Source organism: Anser brachyrhynchus (assembly GCF_964034855.1).
Source record: "Anser brachyrhynchus genome assembly, chromosome: 2".
In the NCBI taxonomy this organism is placed as follows: domain Eukaryota; kingdom Metazoa; phylum Chordata; class Aves; order Anseriformes; family Anatidae; genus Anser; species Anser brachyrhynchus.
In genome coordinates this window covers 53,300,897-53,326,541 of record NC_137695.1, presented here as the reverse complement: position 1 = coordinate 53,326,541, position 25,645 = coordinate 53,300,897, and the positions used below count along the sequence as shown (strand labels likewise).

Genomic DNA, 25,645 nt, shown 5'->3' with positions numbered 1-25,645 from the left:
ACTCAGTCTTCAAAAACAGACTTATGATACAAGAAACCAATGAAAGCCAAGTTTCATAATATGCTTCTGAATCTGCCAAGTTCATAAAAATAACTCTACAACATAGAAAGAATTAATTCTCTCTCACTCCTCTCAAAGTTGGCAACTTCTGAAAAACAGCCTCTTCGCTAAGTGATCACTTTGTGAATTCTTTTTGAAGATAATCAACTACTACTTAGAACTTCTAGCTACAAAAGCCTATTTTTATCCCAGCTTTTACAAGGCTAAGTACCATTTGATAGAAAGCCATAGATTCCTATCGCAACCAAGATCTGGGAATATTATGTTTAAAAAGTTATGATTTTGTTCCTTTCCCTCTGCACTCATACTAAACAACACTTATATTTTGAAGTTTTCTCTTTTTTAACCTTAAAACACAGATTGATACTTTCCATTATAGTAGCGGCTTTTGAATTTTGTACAAAACCAGCCACATATTGCTGGATAGCAGGAAATAAAAACATAAATAACTTGTATTTACTGTTGTTAAAGACACCATCTATAGTAAAGAACGAGAAACTACTTTGTCTTACCACAGTTTCATATTGTTTTTTAAAGCCACAACTGAGGAACTTCTCTAAGCATTTTTTAAAAATTTGGTTTCATTTTTCTTCCTCTTTTCTTTGCTGTTAGAAAATTAACACGTTGCTGCAAAATATTAAACATAGAAAACAAATGCTAAAAACTAAAATGTGCTCTCCTATCCAGAGAATAGCTGGGTGAAAAAACCACACCTCCCAGACCCAGTAGTTTTTTGAATCTTACAATAACTTGCACAAACCTGATGGTCTCACATTTGATCTACTTCAGGGGCATGTGCCAAAAGTGAACTTTCAACAACGCTTCCTGTAAGAACTAAATTGATATGCATTCAATGGTCATACTTAAATAAGACTCTAGTCAAAACTGCTTCTTCTAGCTATCTCCCATTAAAAAATAATCATGACTTCTGCAAGTCTTGCAGTTACTATTGTGGATATCTTGCAGGATTAAGAATACAACCATTTTCATTTGAAGTCATTTCACTTGGCTCTGTACTAAACGAGCACAAAAAGCTTTTCAGCTGTCACTACAAGTCTCTATATGCATCAAAAACGTAAAAATCCTAAATGGAATAAATCCAGAATGTTCAGTTATGCAATAAGTAATATTACTGACAATTCCACTGCATTGTACTGTTTTAGAAAGATGCACATCAGTCTCTCAGAATCAAAGAAAATTAATTCTTCAAAAAGTAAATTGCTTGTCTTATGTATCAGAAATGCATGCACAATACACATTACATATCCAGGAACCCTCATACAGTCTAGTTATTGAGGTCACAGGCTTCAAGCATGCTCTGGACCCTCAAAGCTCCTACGGAATAGAATATTGCAAATGAATTTCTTTCTTCATGTACTTTCTATATCTAAAGATACACAAAAGATGCTACAAGTACTTCAAGCACTGAATTTCTATTGAGTATATTCATGTGTTTTCAGGCATAAACCTGAATCAAATGTAGCACTGATGATCTGGTTTCCCACCAAGTATTTCAGGACCATAACTATTAACTTGGTGGATTTAACAGAACAGAAATTATTAACACCAAATAATCAGTCACAAGACAGAAATGAGGAGCCACTGTATCCTTGTCATTTGTTCTCTAAGTACCACTAGTGCTTTGCTTTTTTTTTTTTTTAACTTACATGTCACAACCAGAAACTCAGAATTAACAGCTCAAAATGAAACAGAATAATGAATTAAAGGAAATTTTTCCATCATAGTTTCAGATATCTGCATAAACCAATCTTCCAAACTTTCTAAGTGCTCAATTATAAATACAACATTCTACCCCAAAACCATAATGTAAGATCATTCCAGTCTTACCGTTTACCCTCCCTACACCTAACACTACACTGAAGTACTTTACCACATAGGTGTGATTTAATACAGCCATGTGCTGGATTGTCATACTTAGTTAATCCTGACAGATTTTCCCACACCACAGACTACACACAGAATACTAGTTTTTATCACTTAATAAAACTATTAGTTAATATCCCAGAGAGAGCTTGAAGGACATCAGAGGCTCATGTATAATTGCATTTTAAAGTGTCTCAACATTCTAAGCTTAACATCTGTTTCCTGTTGTTATATATATGAATTTTTCCAACAAAGTGTTTTGCATTAGTAGATGTAATTGCATATTTCAGCTAGTGGGAAAAAACGCAATATATATTTTATGTATTTTATGTATTTTTTTCCATCTGGAAATAATAAAGGAACAACTTCTTCAAATCTTAAGATGGCGAAAGAAAACTTCTGTCTTTAATCATGACTGAAACAGCTGATTGCCTTTTCCCCCTGTCCTGTGGAATCTACTAATACCTACATGAATCAGGAGAAGACATTTTATGTAGGAACAAAAAGTCGAAGAGTAGCACAATTTGTTTCAAGCTGACTTCACAAAAAGCAAAAGTCGTCTTGTGTCAGAATCTAACAATGCATGTGAGAGACCCTTTAGGAAAATGATCACATAGGAACTAATTTTTTCCAGTTCTTAGCAGCTGGAGTACATCAGAATGCAAGGCACATTGCCTAGTCAGTATATTTTATCCCAACAATTACAATATACAAATTTAACCACCTAACCAGAAAATCTATCCTTCTGTTTGTAATGACACGATGCACGACCATGGAGAATCACAAAGACAATAAACCTCAATATCCACACATCTCTGTCAGTATCAGCAAGCTTTTCAGACAGTGATTCTTTCTCCTAAAGTAGGCAGAGGTCCAGTATTTGAATTCTCCCTCATGTTTGAGTCACAGTGATCTGAATAACTTGTTTCCTAGCGAAAGAATTTTGTCCTCTGCCAAAAGCGAAGCCCAAATAAATGCTCATGCATATGGAAACATGACAAAATGGCACTCCCTCAAAACTTCTTTCCCTTGTGGCAGATGTTAGTTTGAGATACGTAACGAGGGGTCTCAACTGATAGTTGCCATCCAGAAGCCCAGTGGTGCCACCACCAGCACAGCCTGGATAAAAATCAAGTGGCTGTGGTCCATTTTTAAATTCCTCTGCTACAGTGAAATTCAAAAACAGATGTGATCTAGTGATGGATGCATGGCAATGATGACAGTGTGATTGTGGCTGGAAAGCCCGTAACAGTTTTGTTAAAATTTGAACAGGGAACCCCTCGTGCCTCCCCTGAGTAATGGGGTTGTAAAAACCTAAGAACGTGTATGATGCATAATCACAAAGCTCCCTAAGCATACTGCTTGGAAGGCAATGCCTCTCCCTCATCTTGACAAGAATTAGGGGAGCTGTAATAAAGCCACATGCTGGACAAGGTGAGTGGCAACCCCTGTCCCAGGTAATGATACAACACACACACACAGGGCTAAGCAGCCCATTAGGATAGAGAATTCACTTGGGAGCAGCTAGATGCACATGCAACTCTGATCAATGTAACCTGAACCTTAAGATCAAATCTTTGGGTTGCCAGATGGAGAGCAAAAGTTTGTTTTGCCACATAGGAAAAATGCTTCCTACATTATCAAACAAAGAACCGGTATTAGCCCAGGCAGTCGTTAGAAATGGCTACAAACCAGGCTGAAAGCCATGATTTGCCACCAGGAAAGTTAGCCATAAGAGCCATAGGCTCGGCCCTATCCCTTCCGAGCTGTTCTCCTGTGTTGGATCTCTCTACTGCTTCCCACCTCATAAAATAGACTACCCTAGCTAGTTAAGCAATTCTCTCCCCCACATGATTACGGATTAAGCTGAATCTCTGAAAAAACAAAAACAAAACAAAAAAAACAAACACAAATCAAGCCAATCCAAAACCACCTATACGCCTTCAAAATTTTCTCATAACCTCTTTTATTAAAAATGAGGACAGGCTAAGAGGAGTTCTTGTTAAAAAAAAAAAAAAGTGACATATAATATTCATAATATTCCAGATAATACTGCACTACAATACTTTCATAGCCCAACTGAGGTTTATTCCATCTCTTACCATGAATCAGTATACAAAGAAACACAGTGCACCAAATACCAGCCATCTGATTTATTTTTTTTAAACTGTTAAACACAGAAATATCAAGAACTTTCCTACTAAGTTAACAACTGTACTTCTCTCCAAGATATTACTCTTAACCTGGATATAACTGGTACACCTAAGAAGAGAAAGAATCTCTTTGCAGAGTACTATTTTTGCATTTATCTGATAAAAACAGTAATTCTTAGTACAGATACCTGAACCTGGGTTCCTGAAATACTTCATGATTAGAAAATTGTTATCCCTATTCCAACCTGCCTACCTGTATTAACATAGGCCTGACTTTACATTTCATAAAATGTAAAGCATTTTTTTGCTTTCCACAAGGCTGCTTATTACTCACCTTGTTTGGAACTGTGAACGCAAGTAAGACAGTGGAGTCTCCACAAGTGTGTCACCAAAATTTAGCAGATTCAGTGAGACATTTGGCATTAATAGCATAACATTGATTTCCTGAAGGCATTGAGGACCTTCAGTTCCCATGTGAACCTGTGCAAGTTGTATGGTTGGAAACATGCAGTAAATAAATGTCTCAGTCCTTCAAAAGATGGCAACTGTTAATATTGCTATTGCAGCCATCACTGCAATCATAAAGAGACTCTGCACAGTTGACTTGTCCAGTTTCAATAAATGGATTCACTTTAAGGGGAAATGTACATTTAATTAACTGCTGGAGTGATGGCTTAATGACTTATAGCCAGCCAACCAAACAGTTAATGTTAATTCCTTGTGAAATGATTAATTTTGATCAACAAGAAAACACACACCTTTTTCATTTTCTCCAAGGTGCTCTCTAATTTTTCATCATTAAGCACTACTGTACTGAATTATTTTCTTCCAGAGGTAAATTGATACTCCTCTTTGCAATATGCATTAGAAACGTACAGAGAAGTCCACTAAAAAAAGTGATTTCAACACCACAGAGCTGCTTTAAATAATTTGCTGTCTCAATTATATGTTATGCTATCCAATAAACCCTTGAAAAACAGGCAAAATGTAAGAGAGGCACACATTTATGATAGGCAAATACAACTGTTTCACTAATTTTTTGTCTTCAGAAACCTGGATTGGTGACCTGGAGCACTAGTTTTATCCACATCATGCATAAACTTATGCCAAAGCCTAATGAAGCAAGCAGAGCAGTTTTACTGAAGATTATGCAGATGATGCTGCAAAGCACAGTGAATGTGACAGTTCATTCCTCAAAGAAAACAAAGGGTTTTATGCATCTAAACTAAACAGAAGTTTTGGAACAGCACAGAAAGAAGTTGGTAGAACCTCGCTATAACCTAGTTATAAATAACTAGGAAAGTGAGATCTTATTTGGTTTTCAACGTAAGCAGAGATATTAAAAGAAGATGGTAAAATTTTCTACCAAAGCTCTATTTTTGACATTAACTTCCAGCCCAATGCCCTGAAGTGCACAGTAACAGCTAAAATTCCCATCTTACCCAGCAAAAATGCAATTTTCCATACAGGTAATATCTGGTCTTTGAATAAACAGCTCCATTAATGGTGATTTTTATTTTCTGCTAGTAATCCAACTGAAATAAAATTCAGCTCCAAAGGTCTGCTATGAAGTGACATTACATGTAATTGACAGACAACCTGACACTCAACATAAAACCTAGTGGATCTGTCTGCATTTGAACACTCTTCGTCCTTATGATATCTAACAAGCAAGAGAAACATTCATATGAGCAAATCATAATTAAGGTACGGGTAACATCAACAGCTTTAACCGGTCAAGCAAAGTGTTACTTAATGTTAACTCCTTTCTCCCACATTAATTTTTATGCACAGATTATTAAATCCAGCAGAGCACTAGGAGCATGCATAAAATATCCTGTTCTGATGGAGAAATCAATCTTGCATAAATAAAGCAGTTCTTTCTCTGCTGTGTTTCTCCAAGCATTTTTTCTAGTAGAGTTGTGAAGAAGAACAAGAGCTTAATTCCCACCACCACAAATACTCCTTTTTCCATTATCTGGAAGCAAACCATTACTGTATATCAAAGTTCCCAATACAACAACGTTTCATGAGTTTTTTTAAAGAATATTCAAGATTTACAAATACAACATTAAAACTTCATTAACACTAAAATGGGTTTTATTTTACATTTAATAAGTCAAATCATTCCACCAGCTTACAGAAAACATCACCAATCATTTATGGACATTAAGACCTGTGAGTCTGAGATCTAAAACTTTAATTAGACAAAATGGTGTGACCTATCTCTAAGTACAGCAGAGATTTATTCATCCCTTTTCTAATAATATAACATCTAAATATACATTAATTCTGCTATATTGTGTTTTAAGAAGTAATTTCAAGGAGATTGTATTTGGAAACCCCAAAGATAAAGAATGCTTTAAGATGAAGGGTAGGAGAAACAAAGTATTTTAGTATCAAAGACAAAATTAACAAAAAAAGCTGGAATACACAGACTACACAAAGATGTACACATGGCCTCCGTAGGACAAACGAGCATTTAACAATACAGCAAAGGAAACTATAATCAAGCTTTTTTCCCCCTCCTATTCTACAAGCCCAGATGCAACCACTCTGCTCCCCCTCCTCTTAATAGCTGAGATTTCTTTCAATTTTACTGAGAGCAAGACAAACACAGTTTGCATATAGACAACTATGTAATTGCAGCAAGGGACAGTTGCATGGTCCACCAACTATAAAACACTACAAAACTCATGGCAGTAAGAGGTCACAGACTTAACTATTCATTTATTTAAATATATACCACAGTTTTCATTTCTTCTTGTCAAATCAATATATTTTAATTGGTGCTTTCAAATGCAGTGGTCTATGAAAATGACAAAAATAATACTAGAAACGAGGCAAATACATGCCCTAGAGGCCTTTTAATTCCTGAAATCATGCTGCCCTTTTACTTGCTGTTGAAGAATGTTTGTATATTGTTTCCTTTCAAAATGCATTTCAAATCAGCTTACACTCCAGCTTATTGAAAACTTCAGTTTACGCACAAAGCTCAAAAGTGTTTAGAGCGTTCTTGGAGGAAAAAAACACAATACAGAAAAAAGAAAAGGGAACAGTAATTTTAGTGTAATACATATCTGTGTGCTGTGTCAGGGCATATTTGAGGAAGCCATCTGTATGGCATTAGCTTCAGTGAGGTTAAGGAACATAAACACTGAGCTGACATGAAAAATCAAAGCAAAAGAGCAAAGCAATACTGTTGCAACTCATGGCACACTTGGCATTCCTTACACATTTGAAGACACTGCCACCATGCAGATTCCATCTCAATGGTTGGTGTATCACTAAAATGTCGTGAATTAATAACAGGGATATAGCCCACAGATGGCATATGATATGGTTTGAGATAGACTCATTTTGACAGGTGACAAAGACAACTACTCATCTCGTTATGTGAAATTAAGCACTTACGGGAATGGCAGGTGTGAACTGCCTCCTTTATACAGATTTGGAAGTGTCCCATCACTCACACAAAGTGCTGTACTAAAATCCTAGACAAATCTGGAAGCAGAGCTAGTGTTAAATCTGGAAGGGAAGTAAGCGAAGGCTGAGATGCAAGCACAGTCTTCTCACAGTCTGGATGATCCACATTCCCTCCTGATTTGGCCAGAACCCCAGACACTGAATCAGAAAATGGAGTTAAAAAAATAAAGAAAAATGGAAGTATATTCAAGACAAAAATCAGTCTCTAACACTGCTCCATTAACATTAATTCATTTCAACCAGCTATACAGATGGACCCATTTTTGACTTTTTGGACTCCTATTTACCTTTTACCTACTACTACTGCTTTCATGGATTTTTTTCCAATCTTCCTTGTCCATCAGTCACTTCAACTGGGCATAGAACTGTCTCGCTAGAGCATTAGCCAGTAACCCCATAACACAATTGTGGAATAAGTGCCTGGAGGTTACATTTAAAGCAGGATGCACAACTTATCCACAGTTTTGTACGCATTGATTGTACTAGAGGATGATGACATTATTCCATCTAGCAGTGTGTGTACTTTTAACAGTAACTCCGTGCAAATACATACGGTTAACAGTATACAAGGTGTCTCTACTGGTGTGCACTCATTACAGGCTTTGCTAGGACTATAAAATGTTTCCTAATATTACCCCTTACTTCATCCTTAAAGTTTTCTACTATCAAAACACCTCTGAGATAAAACATTTTTCCCTGACCAACATTCATGTCCATTTACTAAAATTTTCAGCCACAAAGGCAAGATCCCAAGTTTTCCTCAATGTCAAGAGTCATCAACACATTAAGAGAGAGCAGAAACTGGAATAGGGGACAAATCTCAAAACCTTGGATTGAGACCAAACTTAAAATAAGAAAGCTATATATTTCATGCAGCACACAAGCAAACAGACTGCTAAGGTTGTGAGAGAGCACTCTGAAAGACACAGTACTGTCTCCTTTGGCTGGCCAGATTTTTCTTTGAAAGGAAAACTGAGTAAACCTTCTGCAACTAAACTGCAAACTCCACTAACTTCTTTCAATGTCTTATAACCACACACAAGAGAAACAATGTTGGGATCTCAGCTCCTTCCAGTAGTTTTAAACACAACAAATAATCCTCTATAATATCAACAGACCTCACACAGGAGTAGTCCTGGTGTTGTTGCTTGTGTTCACATTGTTCTGATTCAAGGCAGCAGTGAAATACTGAAGTGAAATATCCAATAGTTCCTTCCCAGTCATGGATTTGTTCAGTTTGCAGAAGCGATTCTGGGGTGTACAAACTAGAGTAGAGTAGATTAGAGTAGAGTAGAGTAGAACAGAACAGAACAGAACAGAATCGAATACAATATCCCGAGTTGAAAGGGACCCACAACAACCATCGAGTCCAACTCCTGGCACCATACAGGTCTACCCAAAAATTTAGACCATATGACTGAGAGCACAGTCCAAACGCTTCTTAAACTCTGACAGGCTTGGTGTTGTGACTACGTCCCTGGGGAGCCTGTTCCAGTGCGCGAAAACCCTCTCAGTGAAGAACCTCTTCCTGATATCCAGCCTGAACCTCCCCTGTCACAGCTTGACACCATTCCCTCGGGTCCTATCGCTGGTCACTAAAGAGAATAGGTTGGTGCCTGCTCCTCCACTCCCCCTCAAGAGGAAGCTGTAGACCATGATGAGGTCTCTCCTCAGTCTCCTCTTTTCCAGGCTGAACAGTCCAAGTGACCTCAGCCTCTCGTCATACGTCTTCCCCTCTAGGCCCTTCACCATCTTAGTAGCCCTTCTTTGAACACTCTCCAATAGTTTCACATCCTTTTTGTACGGTGGTGCCCAAAAGTGCACACAGTACTCAAGGTAAGGCCATGCCAGCACAGAGGAGAGCAGGATAATCCCTTCCCTCGACTGACTAGCAGTGTCGTGCTTGACTCACCCCAGGAAATGGTTGGCCCTCCTGGCTGCCAGGGCACACTGCTGGCTCATATTCTGCTTGCTATCAACCAAAAACCCCAGGTCCCTCTCTGTGGGGCTTCTCTCCAGCGTCTGGTCCTCCAAATGTATATAAATATCTGAGGGGAGGGTGTCGAGAGGATGGAGCTGTCTCTTTTCAGTTGTGCCCATTGACAGGACAAGAGGCAACGGACACAAACTGAAGCAGAAGAGATACCAGCTGAATATAAGGTATATATATATATATACTATAATATACAATCTAATACACTATATACAATATAATACACTTCTTTACTGTGATGGTAAGAGACCACTGGCACAGATTGCTCAGAGAGGCTGTGGAGTCTCCTTCTCTGGAGATATTCAAAACCCGCCTGGATGCCATCCTGAGCAATGCGCTCTACGTGATCCTGCTCGGCAGGAGGTTAGAATGTATATCTTCAGATATCCCTTCCAACCTGGGCCATTCTGTGATTCTGTAATTCTGTGTTTTTAAGATGATTCTATGATGACACCACCACTTCAGGTAACCAAGAGATTCTGTTCATTTCTACCATCCTCCATGGATAGCCAACAGTACTTGAGACGTCGATGTCCTTCTGGTGGCATGGGAGATGTTGAGATCCCTCTGCTTGCAGGGAAGGCATTGAGGTCTTTCTGGTGGAGCGCAAGGCGTCAAGGCGCTGCTGGTGGGCCGCGAGTCTTTGAGATTCTGCCAGTGACCCGTGAGGGAGGTGCTGAGGACCAGAGGCACTTGATAACCGCTTGTCATCAGAGCAGCGTCCCACAGATGACAAGCATCTCCATGCCAGGACAGAGGTGGGCACCATGAGCCAGCCATGCCAGAAGCTGCCAGTGGAGGCCCCCAGACAAGAGACCTGCACCATTTGCCTGGGCCCGCTGGCTGACGCAGCTCGTGTGGACCCCTGCGGGCACTCCTTCTGCAGGGAGTGCATCCAGCCCTGGGCAGCCCACAGAGCCACCTGCCCGCTCTGCCAGTGGCCCATCATAGCCATCGTGAGGCTGGTGCCGCGCCCCATGTGGGATGCCTCAGCCTGCCAGCCCCGGGGAAGGTCCCAATGCAACGCACGGCCGGGGCGTCAGCGGCAGCAGCAGCGGCTGAGCCCTTCCAGCTACAGGTCCTGCAGCATCTCACACAGGCGCAGGCAGCGCAGCCCCTCCACACCACAACAGCTTGTCCGCAGCTTCTCGTGGCACTGGGAGCAGGACGGGCGCAGACGGCCCCGGTCCCCACTGAATGCGAAAGTTGGGGACATGTCGTGGCTGTGCAGGACCATGCAGGAGGAGCACACAACCATGCAGGACACCAGGCCAGGCCCCACAACTGAGCGGGTGGCTGGGCCTCACCTGGGGCTGGGCTAGTGGCAACAGCCACAATTACTGTTTCATTAAATTATTATATTATTTTTCAAAGACTCTGCCTGCAGTCACTAGTGCGGCATTACGTGGAGGGGGCTGAACGCAGCCTGCCCCCACCCCACAGATTGTTTGGGGATGTTGGCTGCAGGTGGGAAAGGACAGATGGACAGGGAATGGCTGCAGGTGGTGTGCACCTGTGGGAGACTTGGGGATGGGAAGTCATTTGGGGAATGGGAAATCATCATGGGAATGGGAAAGTATGGGTGACGGGAGCAGCCATAAAGGTGACTATGCCCTAATGGGATAAAGGCTGACAGAAAAAGTCTCCTGAACCTGGGGCAGAAGAAAATGCCTGCCGGGCTGAGAACTGCCAGCCCAGGAGCCATACCACAGGGTTCAGTCCTTCAGGAACGGACTGCTCCAACATGGGCTGCTCTCCACAGAGCAGTACAGGAAGCTTCTCAGACGAAAGAACCTTCCTTTGGGGTAAAAATCAGGCCCATTTTATACCATTTATAACTCTTACACCTAAGAAGGCATAGGACACCACCACTTCAGGTAGCCAGCAGATTCTGTTCATTTCTGCCATCCTCCATGCACAGCCAATAGCTGATGATGTTCCTGATATTCTTTAAACAACTCTTGATTTCTCATGCACGTTCCCACTTGCTTGGGCCATTTTCCTCATGCCCAGACTTTTTCACGTTCCCAGGTGATAAGTTGTTCCTCAGTTTCTTGTTGTGTCCTCCTCAATGGTCTCTTCAGGACGTCTCTGGTGCTCAGGTGTCCAGCTACATGTCAAGGACATCCCTGGCTCCCGGGCACAGTTCTCAAGCCAAAGGCCAAGCTCCCGGCCTGGACCCCAGCCTGGCAGACATTGCTCCTGTCAGTGCAGAGCAGTCATTTCACGTCAGCATCTTCTCATGACAGTCAGGTTATTTCTGTAAGTGCTGTCATCAGGGGCACCCCAAGAGCCTTGTGATGGCACCAGAGAGTCACTGTCACCCTATGGCCTCACAAAAGGCAGCTGGCCATAAGTGCCCCGAGCATCCAGCCTGCATCGAGTCTGGCTGGTGGCACTCGACAGGTCGAGATCCCACTGCTGGAGCGGGAGATTTGGACGTGTTTCTAGTGGAAGGCGTGACGTCGAGGTCATTCCGGTGGCATGGGAGACGTCACGGTCCTTCCTGTGGCACGAGAGATGCGAGGTCCTTCTGGGTGGCAGGTGAGGCACCCCGGTCCTTCTGGTGGGACTTGAGAAGTCAAGGTCCTTCTGGTGGAACGCAAGACTTCAATGTCCTTCTGGGGGCACGTGAGATGCTGAGGTCCCTCTTGTTGTAGGGAAGGCATCCAGGTCCTTCTGGTGGGGCGTAAGGCATTGAGGTGCTCCTGGTGGGATGTGAGTCCTTAAGGTTCTGCTATTGACCTGCGAGGGAGGTGCTGAAGACCAGAGGCACTTGATTCCCACTTGACATCAGAGCAGCGTCCTGCAGAAGACAAGCATCTCCACGCCAGGACAGAGGTGGGCACCATGAGCCAGCCACGCCAGGAGCTGCCAACGGAGGCCCTCAGACAAGAGACCTGCACCATTTGCCTGGGCCCGCTGGTTGACGCAGCTCGTGTGGACCCCTGCAGGCACTCCTTCTGCAGGGAGTGCATCCAGTCCTGGGCAGCCCACAGAGCCACCTGCCCGCTCTGCCAGTGGCCCATCATAGCCATCTTGAGGCTGGTGCCACCCGCCCAACGTGAAGCCTCGGCCCACCGGCCCCAGGGAAGGGCCCAACGCAACGTGGGGCCGGGGCAGCGGCAGCAGCAGTGGCGGCGGAGCCCTTCCAGCTACAGGTCCCGCAGCATCTCGCCCAGGCGCAGGCAGTGTAGCCCCTTCACACCACGACAGCTCGTCCGCAGCTTCTCATGGCACTGGGAGCAGGACGGGTGCAGACGGCCCCGGTCCCCACTGGGCACCAACGCTGGGGACACATCGTGGCTGCACAGGGTCACGCAGGAGGAGCCGGGGGGTGGCAACTACGCTGGCCGCCAGGCCGGGCCCCAAAACTGAGCGGGCGGCTGGGCCTCGCCTGGGGCCAGCCTGGTGGCAACAGCCACAATTACTGTTTCATTAAATTATTATTTTTCAAAGACTCTGCCTTAAGTCACTGGTGCAGTGTCATATGGAGGGGGCTGAACGCAGCCTTCCCCCACCCCACAAATTGGTTTGGGGATGTCGGCTGCAGCTGGGGGAGGACAGATGGACAGGGAATGGCTGTGGGTTGTGTGCACCTGTGGGAGACTCGAGAATGGGTAACTAAAATCACTTTGGAGGAAATCAGAGAAGTACAATGAACATGTTCCATACCCCTACTAGGAGCAGAGGGATTCAAACGACACATCTTTTAAGGATGTCTGTCCCAGGTGTAGTGGGAAAGTTTAGTTGAGGGGATTAGATTTTGAAGTACAAATTTCAAAATGCATATAATGTAGATATAACAGCTTCTCTACCAAATTCTTCAATTTCCTGTTTTGTTCCTATTGCCCCATATGAATTCTTAATGTAAACCCATACATCGCCTACAGCTGAACAAAACAGCAGAGAAAAAAGTTTAGTGTAGTTTAAAAGCTCTTCTCCTAATGACTTAGCGCAGGATGCAGTCTGTCAAATATTTTGGAACATTTTAAAACATTGCATGGTTCTCAATAATTCCTTCTTTACAAACAACTTCCAAGTGAACGCTGAATTTATCATTTGGAAACATGTGGTTACTTCCCATCCCCAAACGGTTCATGCTACATACATGCCTAAATACACATGGCACTGTTACAACCACACTTACTGAATCAAAACCTCAAAGTGCTAAGTTACATCAGAACATACCATGCAAGTATACTAATGGTCTTCATGGAATAACAGCTTCTCTTGAAACAATTAACCTCTTTAAGGACAGATGTGCATTTATCTGACAGCAATATCTGAAGCCACTGGGTATGCTCAGTATTTTAGATCACGTATAAACTGAAACTGACTCCCTATCTTTAACAAACCTGAGTTTGAATGACCACAGGCTCAGGCCCCCAGACCTACCAAGCCTTGCAGCATAAAAGCCTAAAGGCCGGTTACAGATACACATCAATTTCCTTTGTCCCTCCTCTGCTCCAGTCCCGCCACTCGTGGCCCAGGAGAAGCTGTCCTCCTCCTCCTTTTCCTCCCCCCCAGCCTCTCATGCTGGCCTCCAGCATCAGCTGGAGCATCAGCAAAGCTGTTGGCTGGCAGTTCTTTGCAGATAGTAAGAGACTGTCTCCCAGATTCAGAAGCAGATGAAACACTCCCAGGATGAGTGGCATTTCTGCTCCTCTGGTTTTATTTCCAGGGAACTCCTGAGTGAGTGTGGGCACTACACTAATGAGTCAAAAGACTCACAGGGCCAAAGTCTAGCTGCAGACCTGGTCTTATAGTCAGTACAGTAAAAATATTGTTCAGCTTACACAGATCCCTGATTACAGCCCCATCAACCGTACAGTTTCAAAGCAGACAGTATCTCAGAGTATATTTATGAAATAATTTTCTTTTTTTAGTGCAGTGGTGGGAAATCAAGAACCTGTAAGCACTTCTTGGAACTTACAAATAAATTTCTATCTATAAGAAGCTTAATAACCAGCTTATCAAAAAGTGGGTTAAATATCTTTCAGTGAAAGAATTTGCTATTCCAACTATCCACATAAAATATATATAGAATGAAAAAGTCGTATTATTTAAGTCAGAGAATACAATCTATTTTCCCGATAGCCAGGAAAGATACTCCTTAATGTGTAGCTGAAGTCCCCCATGCCTCGCTTCACAACACAAAGAATATAAGCCAGGCGTTTTTCAAAGGAACAAGGTGTGTGGCAAGGGCAGCAAAAAGACCCCTCGTGATATCTCCCCACCCCTCTATTTTTAAGGTGCTAGAACAGTATGTGCAACTTACACTTCAATTGTGTATGATGTGATACATTTTTAATTTTTAGTCTTTTACTCAGTCATCAGTCTTTTTATTCACAGGCACAACTTCACGCTCATTCACTGAAGTGATTAGCATTGTCAGTGTGGCCTAAGGAATTCTTTGCTTCTAATGCAGCTGCACCATCTACAACTCATGGTATTAATCTACACATCCCTGTTCTTTTTATTTCCCATCTCCTCGCATCCAGACAAGTGACAGGCACAGAAACTCCAGCAAAGAGAAGAAACCTATAAATTCCACACACACAATTAAGCCAGTGACCAGAGACTGAAATCCATGTTTACTTGAAGGAAAATAGATATTTGTGAAATGTTTTTTGATAATAATGGAGTTCATGAAATACTACAAATCAGTATTTAAAAAATGCACATAAAGTCTTTGGAAACTGGTAGTTTTAAAACACTTAAAACTCAGAGTGTTGTTGGACAAAACGAATGTATTCATACAAACTTTGTTATTAGTTTTGGCGTTTATAAGAATAATACAGTCACAAAGCTAGCAAAACATTTTATCTGCAGGTAAGCTCGAATGAATTTGGCAAAAACTGCAAATGAAGCAAAATTGTTGCTGTTAGGATATGTCACTAGGGAAGAAAGTCCGGTTCTTAGAATCAATTTATGCTTTTAATGACTGCTGTTTCTTTATGCCATTTATCAGATGTGTTCATTAGTAAAGTGATATAAATCCTTGACTAGCAGTTGCATACATACAGTTGCATGTAATTGCTACAAACTTCTGATTTCTCAAGAAGATACACAAGACTGGAACAATTTTTTCCTCCTCACTGGACACCAAAAAAATGACACACAACACATACATTTTTCCCACACTTTTTTTTTTTCTCAGAAAGCCAAACATTGTTCCAGTTAGCAACACGCCATCTAACAAAATAAATTAATCAAATGCAGCTCGCTTTTATAATCATTATTGAAAGATGTTTACAACCCATAAAATAGCTTCATAGCTTTCTTAGGAGATAACAGAACTACGTCTGGATTTTATCCTAATCAACTGACATGAAGGTTAATCAACTTCTCATTTAATTTCTTTTGTTTTTGTTTTTTATTTTTTAAACAAATTGCAGTTTTACCTTCTCTTCAACTGGAAAGTTAAAAGCACATTCCCCATAAAAGTTTTTTTTATTCTGGTAAAAATGAATACAGGAGATTGCCAACGTTCCCTAGTGATCTTTCATAGATACAAACTTGGAAGAGGGGTGTAGACAGAAAAACAGAAGGTAAAAAAAGCTTTACAAATTTAGTTTGACAGATGATCAGAATTATTTCACCAAATTACAAGGCTCAAGAATTCTCGGACATACATGAAACATATAAATGTGATTAAATCATCCTTCAAAATGTATGAAACCGAAGAGGACAAGCAAAAGCAGATGTTGCTATTGTACAAAAAAAGCTGGTGTACACATAATGCATGTTTTGCATGGCAATATTCAAGATGTACATTTTCAATAGGCCTTCATGAATTCCTTTTGCTCTGCCATCACACTTAAAGATTCATTTTTAAAGAAATTAGAGTCCTTTCCATAATATGAGTCAGGTCAGGGAGAGTCCTAACTACTTTGTAGAAAAGTGAGAAACAGGAAAATCAGAGATCACAAATCATTCACAGTTTGTGACATCCTCAGTCTAAGATTACAACTGATTGAAGGAATGCAATATACCTTTTGTCTTGCTCGAATTATATCAAATTAAAACAACTACAGTACCCCTTTGCTGGGCAGAGCATTTTTTTTAAGCAGCTGCTGGAAATAAGAAAATCACTCTGAAACTACTCATTAGGTGAGCAGCAGTGACAAAAGAAGCGGTCTATACCAAAACACGTTTTATACTAGGTGTTAAAATGAAAGCAAAGACAATGACAGTGAAAACTGCTAGAGGCCTTACTTGCATTTGTATAAGATACTGAAAATGTTAAAATTAAAAAAAGAGCAAAAACTTATAATGAATATGAGAGCACAAGACAGAATGCAACGGTCTAAGAAACACAACCAATCCACTTCCTAAAGACTTCTAATCAGCATATTTTTAAAGGTTATGTCTTAGTGAAGTGTATGACAAAGCAAAGAATGAAAGAGGAGCCTGAGAAGTTTCTTGGGACTTTTCTCCGACTTGCATTCTTTAGCTGGTGAAGTAAAAAACTGCTTATTCCTATCAAGATAAGATTCCTTGCTTCAACAGGGAAAGGTGCAGCATCATTATCATTGTGGAAGAGGAAGTAGTGGTGGTGTTCAGGTGAAAAAATACCGTCCTTTGCATCTTAAGAAAATCTAAGTGCAACTTTCAATTCTATAATATCTTAGGAAAAGCAGTATGGAACCAACTATTTATTGGGATATTGCTGAAAAACATGGCTACAAAACTTACCTTAATCTATAACCTTCCCTGATTTTTCCCTGTCTTCAAAGTTAGATTCTCTCTTTGAATGTTTCTTATGCATTTCAATAAATTTATTTAGTGACAGAATCCAACTAAACCAACCCAAGTTTGAGACAAAGCTCTTGTTTCATGCTTCACATACATACAACATTCTTTCAAATTCACATTGTTGTGCACATTGTTGTTTATAATCTCATTGAACTACTTCGTTACAAAATTTTCTTATGCAGGTATACATTTAATTTTCCATGTCTTCTTATGGACGCTCTGCACACACTCAGAATAGCATTTGACATAGGATTATGAGTATGTTGTTGAGCAAGGCCAGCATATGGCTTTTCTGGAAGCGTTCATCTGAGAAGTAGCAGGAAGACAACTTTAATCCCATAGTCCATTGCCTCCTAATGACATTTCTTTTAGTTCTTGAAAACACTAAACATGTACATAAGCCCAACGTCACTATAATGAAGGTCCACAGGTCAGAGACCTCAGTAATATTAGCATTCCAAAAAGATTTGAATATCTTATTATCTGGATAACTTGCTGTGTCAGGCAAATTGCTTAACACTATTAGTGTAATTCTATAAATTTACCTGCAGTAATTTTTTAAGCTACCACTTAAAATGAAAATGTACTATGTGCAGGGTTCCACACTGACTTGATCAATGAATGTCTAACGTATAAATAATTTTCTGTTCTTTCTTACCTCCAGATGCTCTAAAATATAGGGAGGATTTGTCATGCCAAGCCTTAGCATAGCTCCCTCAGGAATAGCTTCAACCAGCTTCCACAGAAGCGTAGGGAGGTCTGTGCCAATGTCTCTGCCATAAGCCCCTGTGTCTTCACTGGTCAGCCATATCTCACAAACACCCTCTGTGAATAAAAGAAAGAGATAATTAACAAATCTGTTTTAGAGCTGTTTATTTTATCATACAGCTGCTCACTCTGTTTAATGCAGTATTTCACAAGGCTATTATGCAGCCAGACTGCGTATTCAATTGCGAGGGGGAGGGAAGGAGGAGGAAGGCTTATCCCATGGGTACCAGTGGGTTATTAAGTTCATTTTATGAGCACAAGAGTGCTACAACAATGCTGTAAATTATCATTGCTGTGGAGTGATTAACATTCACAGCCAATGACTAATTCTGTGCTGCTTCTACAGCAAGTCAGTCAAGTCTAGTACTCTGCTCTATTTTTTGAGCCTAATTCATTCAACACCACAAGCGACTTTACCCAGGCAAAGAGTCTGCATTAATGGTTCTTACTAGCAGTCAACTTATTAAGTGGTAAACTTCCAATAAGCAAAAATAGCTCTAAAGCACAGTAACTAACAGTACACTCCTGGCATAACTACTAAAATCTTGTATTCTTTAAATGATACAATTATCAATATAATATTAAGATTGTATTAAAAAGCGTTAGTTGCCACTACATGACTAAGTGATAGTGTTGGAAAAGTGTTAACAGCCAGGAAACAGGTTTATTTTCCACCAGTCAGGGCCTTAGGAAGCAGTATATTTGATTTGTATTGTAAACAGTATTGACCTTGAACACTGAAATTTGGTAATATCCTCTTGCTCAAAGAGGGGAAAGATTGCACCACCCTTTAATAATAGCTGAAAGCAACAAGGTTTCACGCAGCTACTTCTATCAGTCTGCCCAGCTTTCATCCTTTTTGTAACGCAACCCATCTCCACCCCCTCACTACCCCAAAGCAAAAAATAAGCAAATGAAAATAGGGTGGCTGAGAGGAAGACTCCTGTGATTCCCATTGAGATAAGATACCATTAACTTGATGAAGAGCTAGATTTCTAATACAGATGATGAGCCAGTAAAAAAACAAACAACATCCAAACACAAGAAGGTGCATAATTTGTCAAAGCAGTCTTCATGAAACTTCACCAAAGCACTCTCTGGACTAGTAGAGAACATATCACAAAATATGAATGTTTATAATATAAAATATATATTTCAGGTGAGGAAAATGCAAACAACTACATGGAATTAAATCACGTAAGTGATAAAACCAGAAAAACAAATTTTACAAAACTGTAAACTCAAGACTGCCATTCAAACGCACCCTGTAACAACAAAGGTGGACAGAAGGCTATGTTGAGCAAAGATAATTCTGTTCGTTTCAAAAGGTTTTCAAGGTCATTTATTTAGAACAACAACAACAACAACAAAAGTAAAGGTAAACCAAGAAACTCATTGCTTAAGATTTGCTTTAACAATAATTTAGTGAGACAGATGTGCAGCTCTGTTGTTTTAAGAGGCCTAGAGGAACATATTTTTGAAGCGGTGCTCTTGATTATCCAACTTCCCATCACAACCTTGCAGTTACGCTCAGGCAGAGCTCCCCAGTGCCCAATCAGCTAAGCAGAACTTGCCAGCGTATACAATCACACTTTGGATTCCACCGCTGTTGCTGATGTTTTCAGAACCGCCTTTCACAACAGCCAGTGCTATGCTATAAAATGTATTCTGAGGTTCACCACCTGGTCTACGTTTTCCCGAGTTACGGAAAAAGCCAATGAATTATGTATCGACTACATTTTAAAAACAAGAGAAACATAAATGATATAAATGATGGCTAATGTCCTGCTGTGCTTTTTATATCAGTTTCCAACAGCCATCATAACACTGAAAAACAATAATTCAGTTGCTGTTTTTCTACTGTAACAGAGTAATTCTCATTTTTAAACTTTCAATCTAAATGGTTGCATGGGGCATTTTTTGCACGAGCATGGCTGATGGAATACTGCCTCTCGGTCACCAGCTGAACGTTGAGGAAAAAGAATAAATCACTGGCTAGGAATGGAAATAACATTCACAGGGAAAACAACAGCAAGCTTTTAAAGCTGCATAGGTGGGGACCATTAGCCCCCTGGTGGGCTGAAACTTCAAATTAAATCACATGAAGAGGAAGCAGCTGTAAGAGTAAATCAGCAACAACAGGAATAACTGTCTCATCTGCTCTCCGATCAGGGTGTTGAACAACAAGCAATGGGAATAATTCATGCTGAGAAAGCCAAGGATGTAGTCTTACTATGTGGAGGAGGGGGGAGAAAACCTGTATTTTATAAGAACGTTCACTTCCCAATTTCAGGCTGACAAAAAGGACCTTCACATCCTGAAAGCTGCTATCGGTGCTAAGTATTCACAAACAGGGGAAATGAACTAAGTGCATAACTGTGGTGATACAGGCTTCGTGTCAGCTGTTGGTAGGCTGGTTATTCAAGCCCTTTGCATCCTGAGTTTAGGAGACTCTCCTTAAACTGAGCAAGAAAAGAAAACAGCAGATCTCCCAAACACTCTTCTTAATAAAGTGAACCAACGCTTAATTTTTTCACTCAACCTTTGCCCCTCCGCACTCCAGACCTATGTAGGAAGCTATTCAAATCCACTGTCTAACCATGTGTTTTTTGTTGTTGTTGTTTTATCCTTTCTTTTGCACTGAACCTCACTAGCTCATTCACTATTCTGTTATTTGATAATTTTGGTGCTAATAAAAGCAAGCTGATTTTGTAAACAAGAAAATTGATCCAAACCACAGAGTTCAGATGTGCAAATTTGGAGCATTCACTGCAGTATTAAGGTCAACTATCATTATATTCAAGTAATTACAAGTCTGTCTTTGGTCACAGTGCATAGTTTATTCCTCACTCTGCCATCACCACCCAGCACAAGAGTAGCTTCAACAGCTGGATTCCAATCTGTGCTCTCTTATAATTGGAGATGACTGAGAATGAAAAATGTTGGAAAACAAAAAGTTTCCAAGTAAATGAAGGAGATTCTGAGACTATTCCTTCTCCAAAATCTCATAAAGAATACTCATTCCTGATTATCCGAAATGCATTTTTTTTTTCCTGGGGGTAGTCTAAACAATTCTTGTGATAAAGAGAAGGAGAAATCCTGAAATTGTCATTTTTACGAGATATGTCATTTCTGTTTTAAAGACCACTTGAAATGATTCATTTCTTTAATAGCAATAAAAAAAATCTAGAGCTTTATATTTCACTTTATTTTCATGCCACTGTAGTAAACACTTTTCAGCAGTAGCACACAGCTTTCAAATTGAAGCGAAATCTACTCCATCTGAAAAATAAATTTACTTCAATCTACAGAACCATCTGAAGATGTTAAAATATCAGATACTAATCCTTCTGAAATTCTATTTGTTAGCCTGCTGTACTTTCGTACAAATCAAACTCAATTGCAAAAACCCCTTCTTTTTTCTTCTCCTTCTCTGTCCTGACAGATTTTGTAATGTGAACAGGAGTGCCTTCTCCAGCAGCACAGCTCTCTGCAGGCTGCCACGGCGGGAGACCCCCAGCTCTGACCTCCTCACTATTCCACATATGTTTATCAATAACTGCCTGACCTCCTTGCTATTCCTTCTCCAAGAGCGAATTCTTACGGCAGCCTGCCGTGCTGTACAGACCACAGAAATACCTCTCCCACTGTACCACAGAAATCTGTAAGACCATCTGCCAAGGGGAGGTCTGTCTTAAATGTTTGTCAGAAACTGCCTGCAGACTTGAGGACAATCCATCTAAAGCTGCCATTCCTGATCACACCCTTAGAATTAAAAAAATCATAGCCAAAGAAAGAGAGAAAGGCTTGGAAAAATCAAATTCATTTTACATGTGCTTTTTTTTCAGAATGAGCTTACCCTGCATAAATTCATTTTCTTTTCCATTATTTGAATTTCCCCTCAGTTACTTCTCTCCATTTATATATATTTTTTTAATTTACTTTTTTTCAGCATGGATTTTACAAGGACTATTTACACACGACACCAGGACATGTGCCCAACTACTTTGCTGCACCAGTGTCCTAACTGAACAACTACGAAGACATTTACGTACATATCATATAACTGTATCAACCTGAATATAATGCATGTTTAAACAGAAACTGAGCTCTGTAGGAGTCAAATTCCTTCTATACTTCTGAAATACTCTGCAAGCATTGATTCAGCTTCAAGAGTTCAAGTCCTCTTAGACAGGCAGCCCAATCTCATGGATCACACCACTGAAAGATCCCACATCAGAGACCTCCAGGAAGATTAGATCAACCTCAGAGCAACTCACTGGTACCAACGGACATTTGGAAGGGCTACTAATTTCCATTTCACCAAGAAAGTGATATTTGACCCGTATATGAAGAAATTCCAATGCACAGAGAGAATGCAGTTCCACACAAAAATCCTGTACAAACATACCCTATCCCAGACCCCAAAAGCTATTTGCAGCTAATTGCTGCAATTAGAAATTGCAGGATATCTGCCATCAGATGATGAAAAAAGTAGACCGATAAAAAATACAGGTGTAGGTACAGAGCTGGTGAAAGAAGCAAGATGTCAGGCTACGACGTAAAGCAGCAATATTTTTTTCTGTCCTTTGGAAAACGTAGGTCGGCACTGCAGCTCTGCTCCCGACACACACACACGTCCCATCGCAATCTCACTTTCACCTGGAGGGACAAAGCTCTAGATAAGTGTATCACAGCCTAACTTTCTACAGGATCTTTATTAGGCCCAAGCATATTTCCTCTTCTCAAAGATCTGTTCTTTACACCCTTCTGGGCAGTCCTAAGGAAGTGAAAGATGATTGTCCATTTTTGTTTTCTTAATGCCGGCCACGTTCACTGGGGAACACGATTAGTAACTGCCAGCGAGACCTTGTACCGTGGATCATTGCCCTGTGAGCCTGGCAGTCCAGCGAATTCTTTCAGCCACCTTATCATCGCCTTATCCAGTCCATATCCCACCCATATGTAAGAATATTACAGGAAACCACGCTGAAGTCTTTGCTAAATTCACAATAAAACAACAAAACAAACAAAAGACCTCCACAGCTTTCCCCTCCTCCGCACAGCCAGACATCTTATCAGAGAAGGCAGTCACGCATCGTTTGCCGCTGGTAAATCTACGCGAGGTGATCCCAGTCACCTCCTTGTCCTTCACGTGCCTAGAAGTGGCTTCCAGAAGGGTTTGCCCTGTGTGCTTCCCAGAGACTGCGGTTCAGCTGCCCCGTAGTTCTCTACGTTCTCCTTCCTGCCCTTCTCGAAGGGTAGCGTGACATTTCCTTTCTTCCAGTCATCAGGAATCTCCCCTGATTGTTGTGACCTTTGGATGATGAGAGAGAACAGCCTCGTAATGACACCAACCAGCACTCTCAGCACACTCGGACGCCTCTCATTGCAGGATTATTTCTATTACTTCTGGATGTCGGTCTGCAGTTGCAGAAACTGCTGCTATGTTTCACAAGTGCTTAGTTCAGTACAAGCCTTAAAGCAGTTGTGGTTTCTGCTGCCCACAGGATGATATATATATTAGAAATGAAAACACTAACTTGTATGGCCTACATATTTTTGAGAACGAATGTGTTCGAGAACTAAGATGAAGTGAAACTCACTAAAATACTACAAAAGGAAATACGGAAGGAAGGGTATCATTCATTCTACTACATGTAGACTAAGTGACACTGACTCAGATTATTCCACCTACGCAGGATAATGCATTACTTTAAAAGTACAATATTCAACAATATCACTTGAGAATATTCTGTTTGGCAGTGTTGTCTGATATCCTGGAAGAACGTGGCCTACTACATTTAGTACAAAATTCAAGATTTTTTTTTTTCCTCCTTTTCACAATGCTTACTTTAAGTAAAGGTTTGGACACACATACAATTTAGGATGTTATGAATTTATGGCTACACATTAGTATATATTCATGGCATGAAATTGTCGAACTATATAAACATGAACTTGATTTTAAAGTTTGTCCACCATAGACTTGACTTCAGTAATTAAACAAATTCCTGATGCTACAAATTTCTGGAATGAAGATTGGGCTATATCTGCAAATTCCACAGCAGATGAATTAATCACACCTTGGACCTGCTTAACTCTTCTGGCAACTGTTTTTTCAAAAGTATGAAATGTGTCTTGACTTTCAGTTACATTTTATTTTTACAAAAAGTAAACTGCGCTATCTCGTTTACTTATGTAGTAAATTGAAATTGGAGCTTAAATGCAGTTCAGTGCAAAGCAGTTCAAGATATAACACAAAGCTATTTCAATGAAAATATGTTAATCTTTTTTAAAAACTACAATTCATATATTTTTCTGCCTCAAAGTGCACTTAGATTTGTTGTGTGATTTTATGTAACATATGAAGTCTAGTCAGGGCTAGACCAAAGTAAAAAACAAAACAAAACAAAACAAAAAAAAAACAACCAAACAAAAACCAAACAAACGACAAAAAAAACCAACCACCACCAACAACAACCACCACCAAGAATTAGGACTGCAAAACATTTTGGCTTTGTACACAATTAAAAAAAAAAAAAAAACAACCAGAAACAAAACCAAAACTACCCCCCTGCCCTCACACAAAACAAACATATGCACAGGCTTCTACTACCACATTTTGCATTAATTTTTAGGATTACTTTGGGGATTTTAGTGAAACAACCACACAGTGAAAGGAAGAGATCTGGCCCAGCTACCTATTTATTCTTTAATATTCAGCAGTCTAACTTTAAAGTAAGGACACTCTACCATCCACTTTATATTTAAATAGATGTGAAGTGTAGTAGAAGAATCTAATGACCATTTGCTTAATGGTGGTTTTCTATTTTATCTCGTGTGGTTATGGAAGTGGAAGCTACAAAGAGATTTATTTAAAGATTTCCTTTTCAAAAGCCATGCATCTGAAAGATGAAACTGTTTAGAACATTAATTCACTGAATTTGCCTATTTATCTAAAAACATTAAATGAAAGTTTCATTTGCAACAGCTACAATTTTCTTTTCAAACAAGTGTTAGAGCTGGGAGAGGGTAGCAAGAATTTGAGGACTAGTATCAAAACCTTTTGCTAATGTTTTGCCATCAAGGCATTTACAATGGAAGTTTACTACCTGTGATTGTTGTAGGGTTTAGCAGTTTGACAATTCATATCAAATACTGTTTGTTTTGCTCATCTCTTTAGTAACGAGCAAAATAAAGTATTTTGATAAAACAAGCCTAGTATCTGAAATTGTTACCCTTTAATAAAACGATAATTCAAGTTCAGCTGAACAAGAAATAAGAATGCCTCTGAAAGTAACAAAGCATGGTTAAAATTATTTCTTCTTCCTATGCTATTAATAGCAAAAAAATATTTAGTAATAGAGTGTTCCCAATCAAAAGCATGCAGCAGATAGGGCCAACTGATCATTAAATACCAAAGAAAGCATAATAGGTTTCTCTGTTCCACAAAGCAAACCCTTGTCCTTGCTTATAAAAGAGGTCATTCAACCCCTATAGGGCCCTCTGTTCCTAATAGCCTAATGCTTGAGCATAA

The 25,645-nt window shown here is 40.3% G+C and overlaps 1 protein-coding gene across 2 annotated transcripts in view; it reads right to left on the bottom strand.

The window, feature by feature from the left end:
• Positions 1-25,645, bottom strand: part of CDKAL1 (CDKAL1 threonylcarbamoyladenosine tRNA methylthiotransferase) — a 438,076-nt gene that overhangs the window by 148,506 nt on the left and 263,925 nt on the right. For both annotated transcript variants that reach the window (XM_080578147.1, XM_080578148.1), the window contains one exon: positions 17,996-18,162. In XM_080578147.1, coding sequence (XP_080434273.1) covers positions 17,996-18,162 — 167 coding nt within the window. The remainder of the gene's footprint in view (positions 1-17,995; positions 18,163-25,645) is intronic.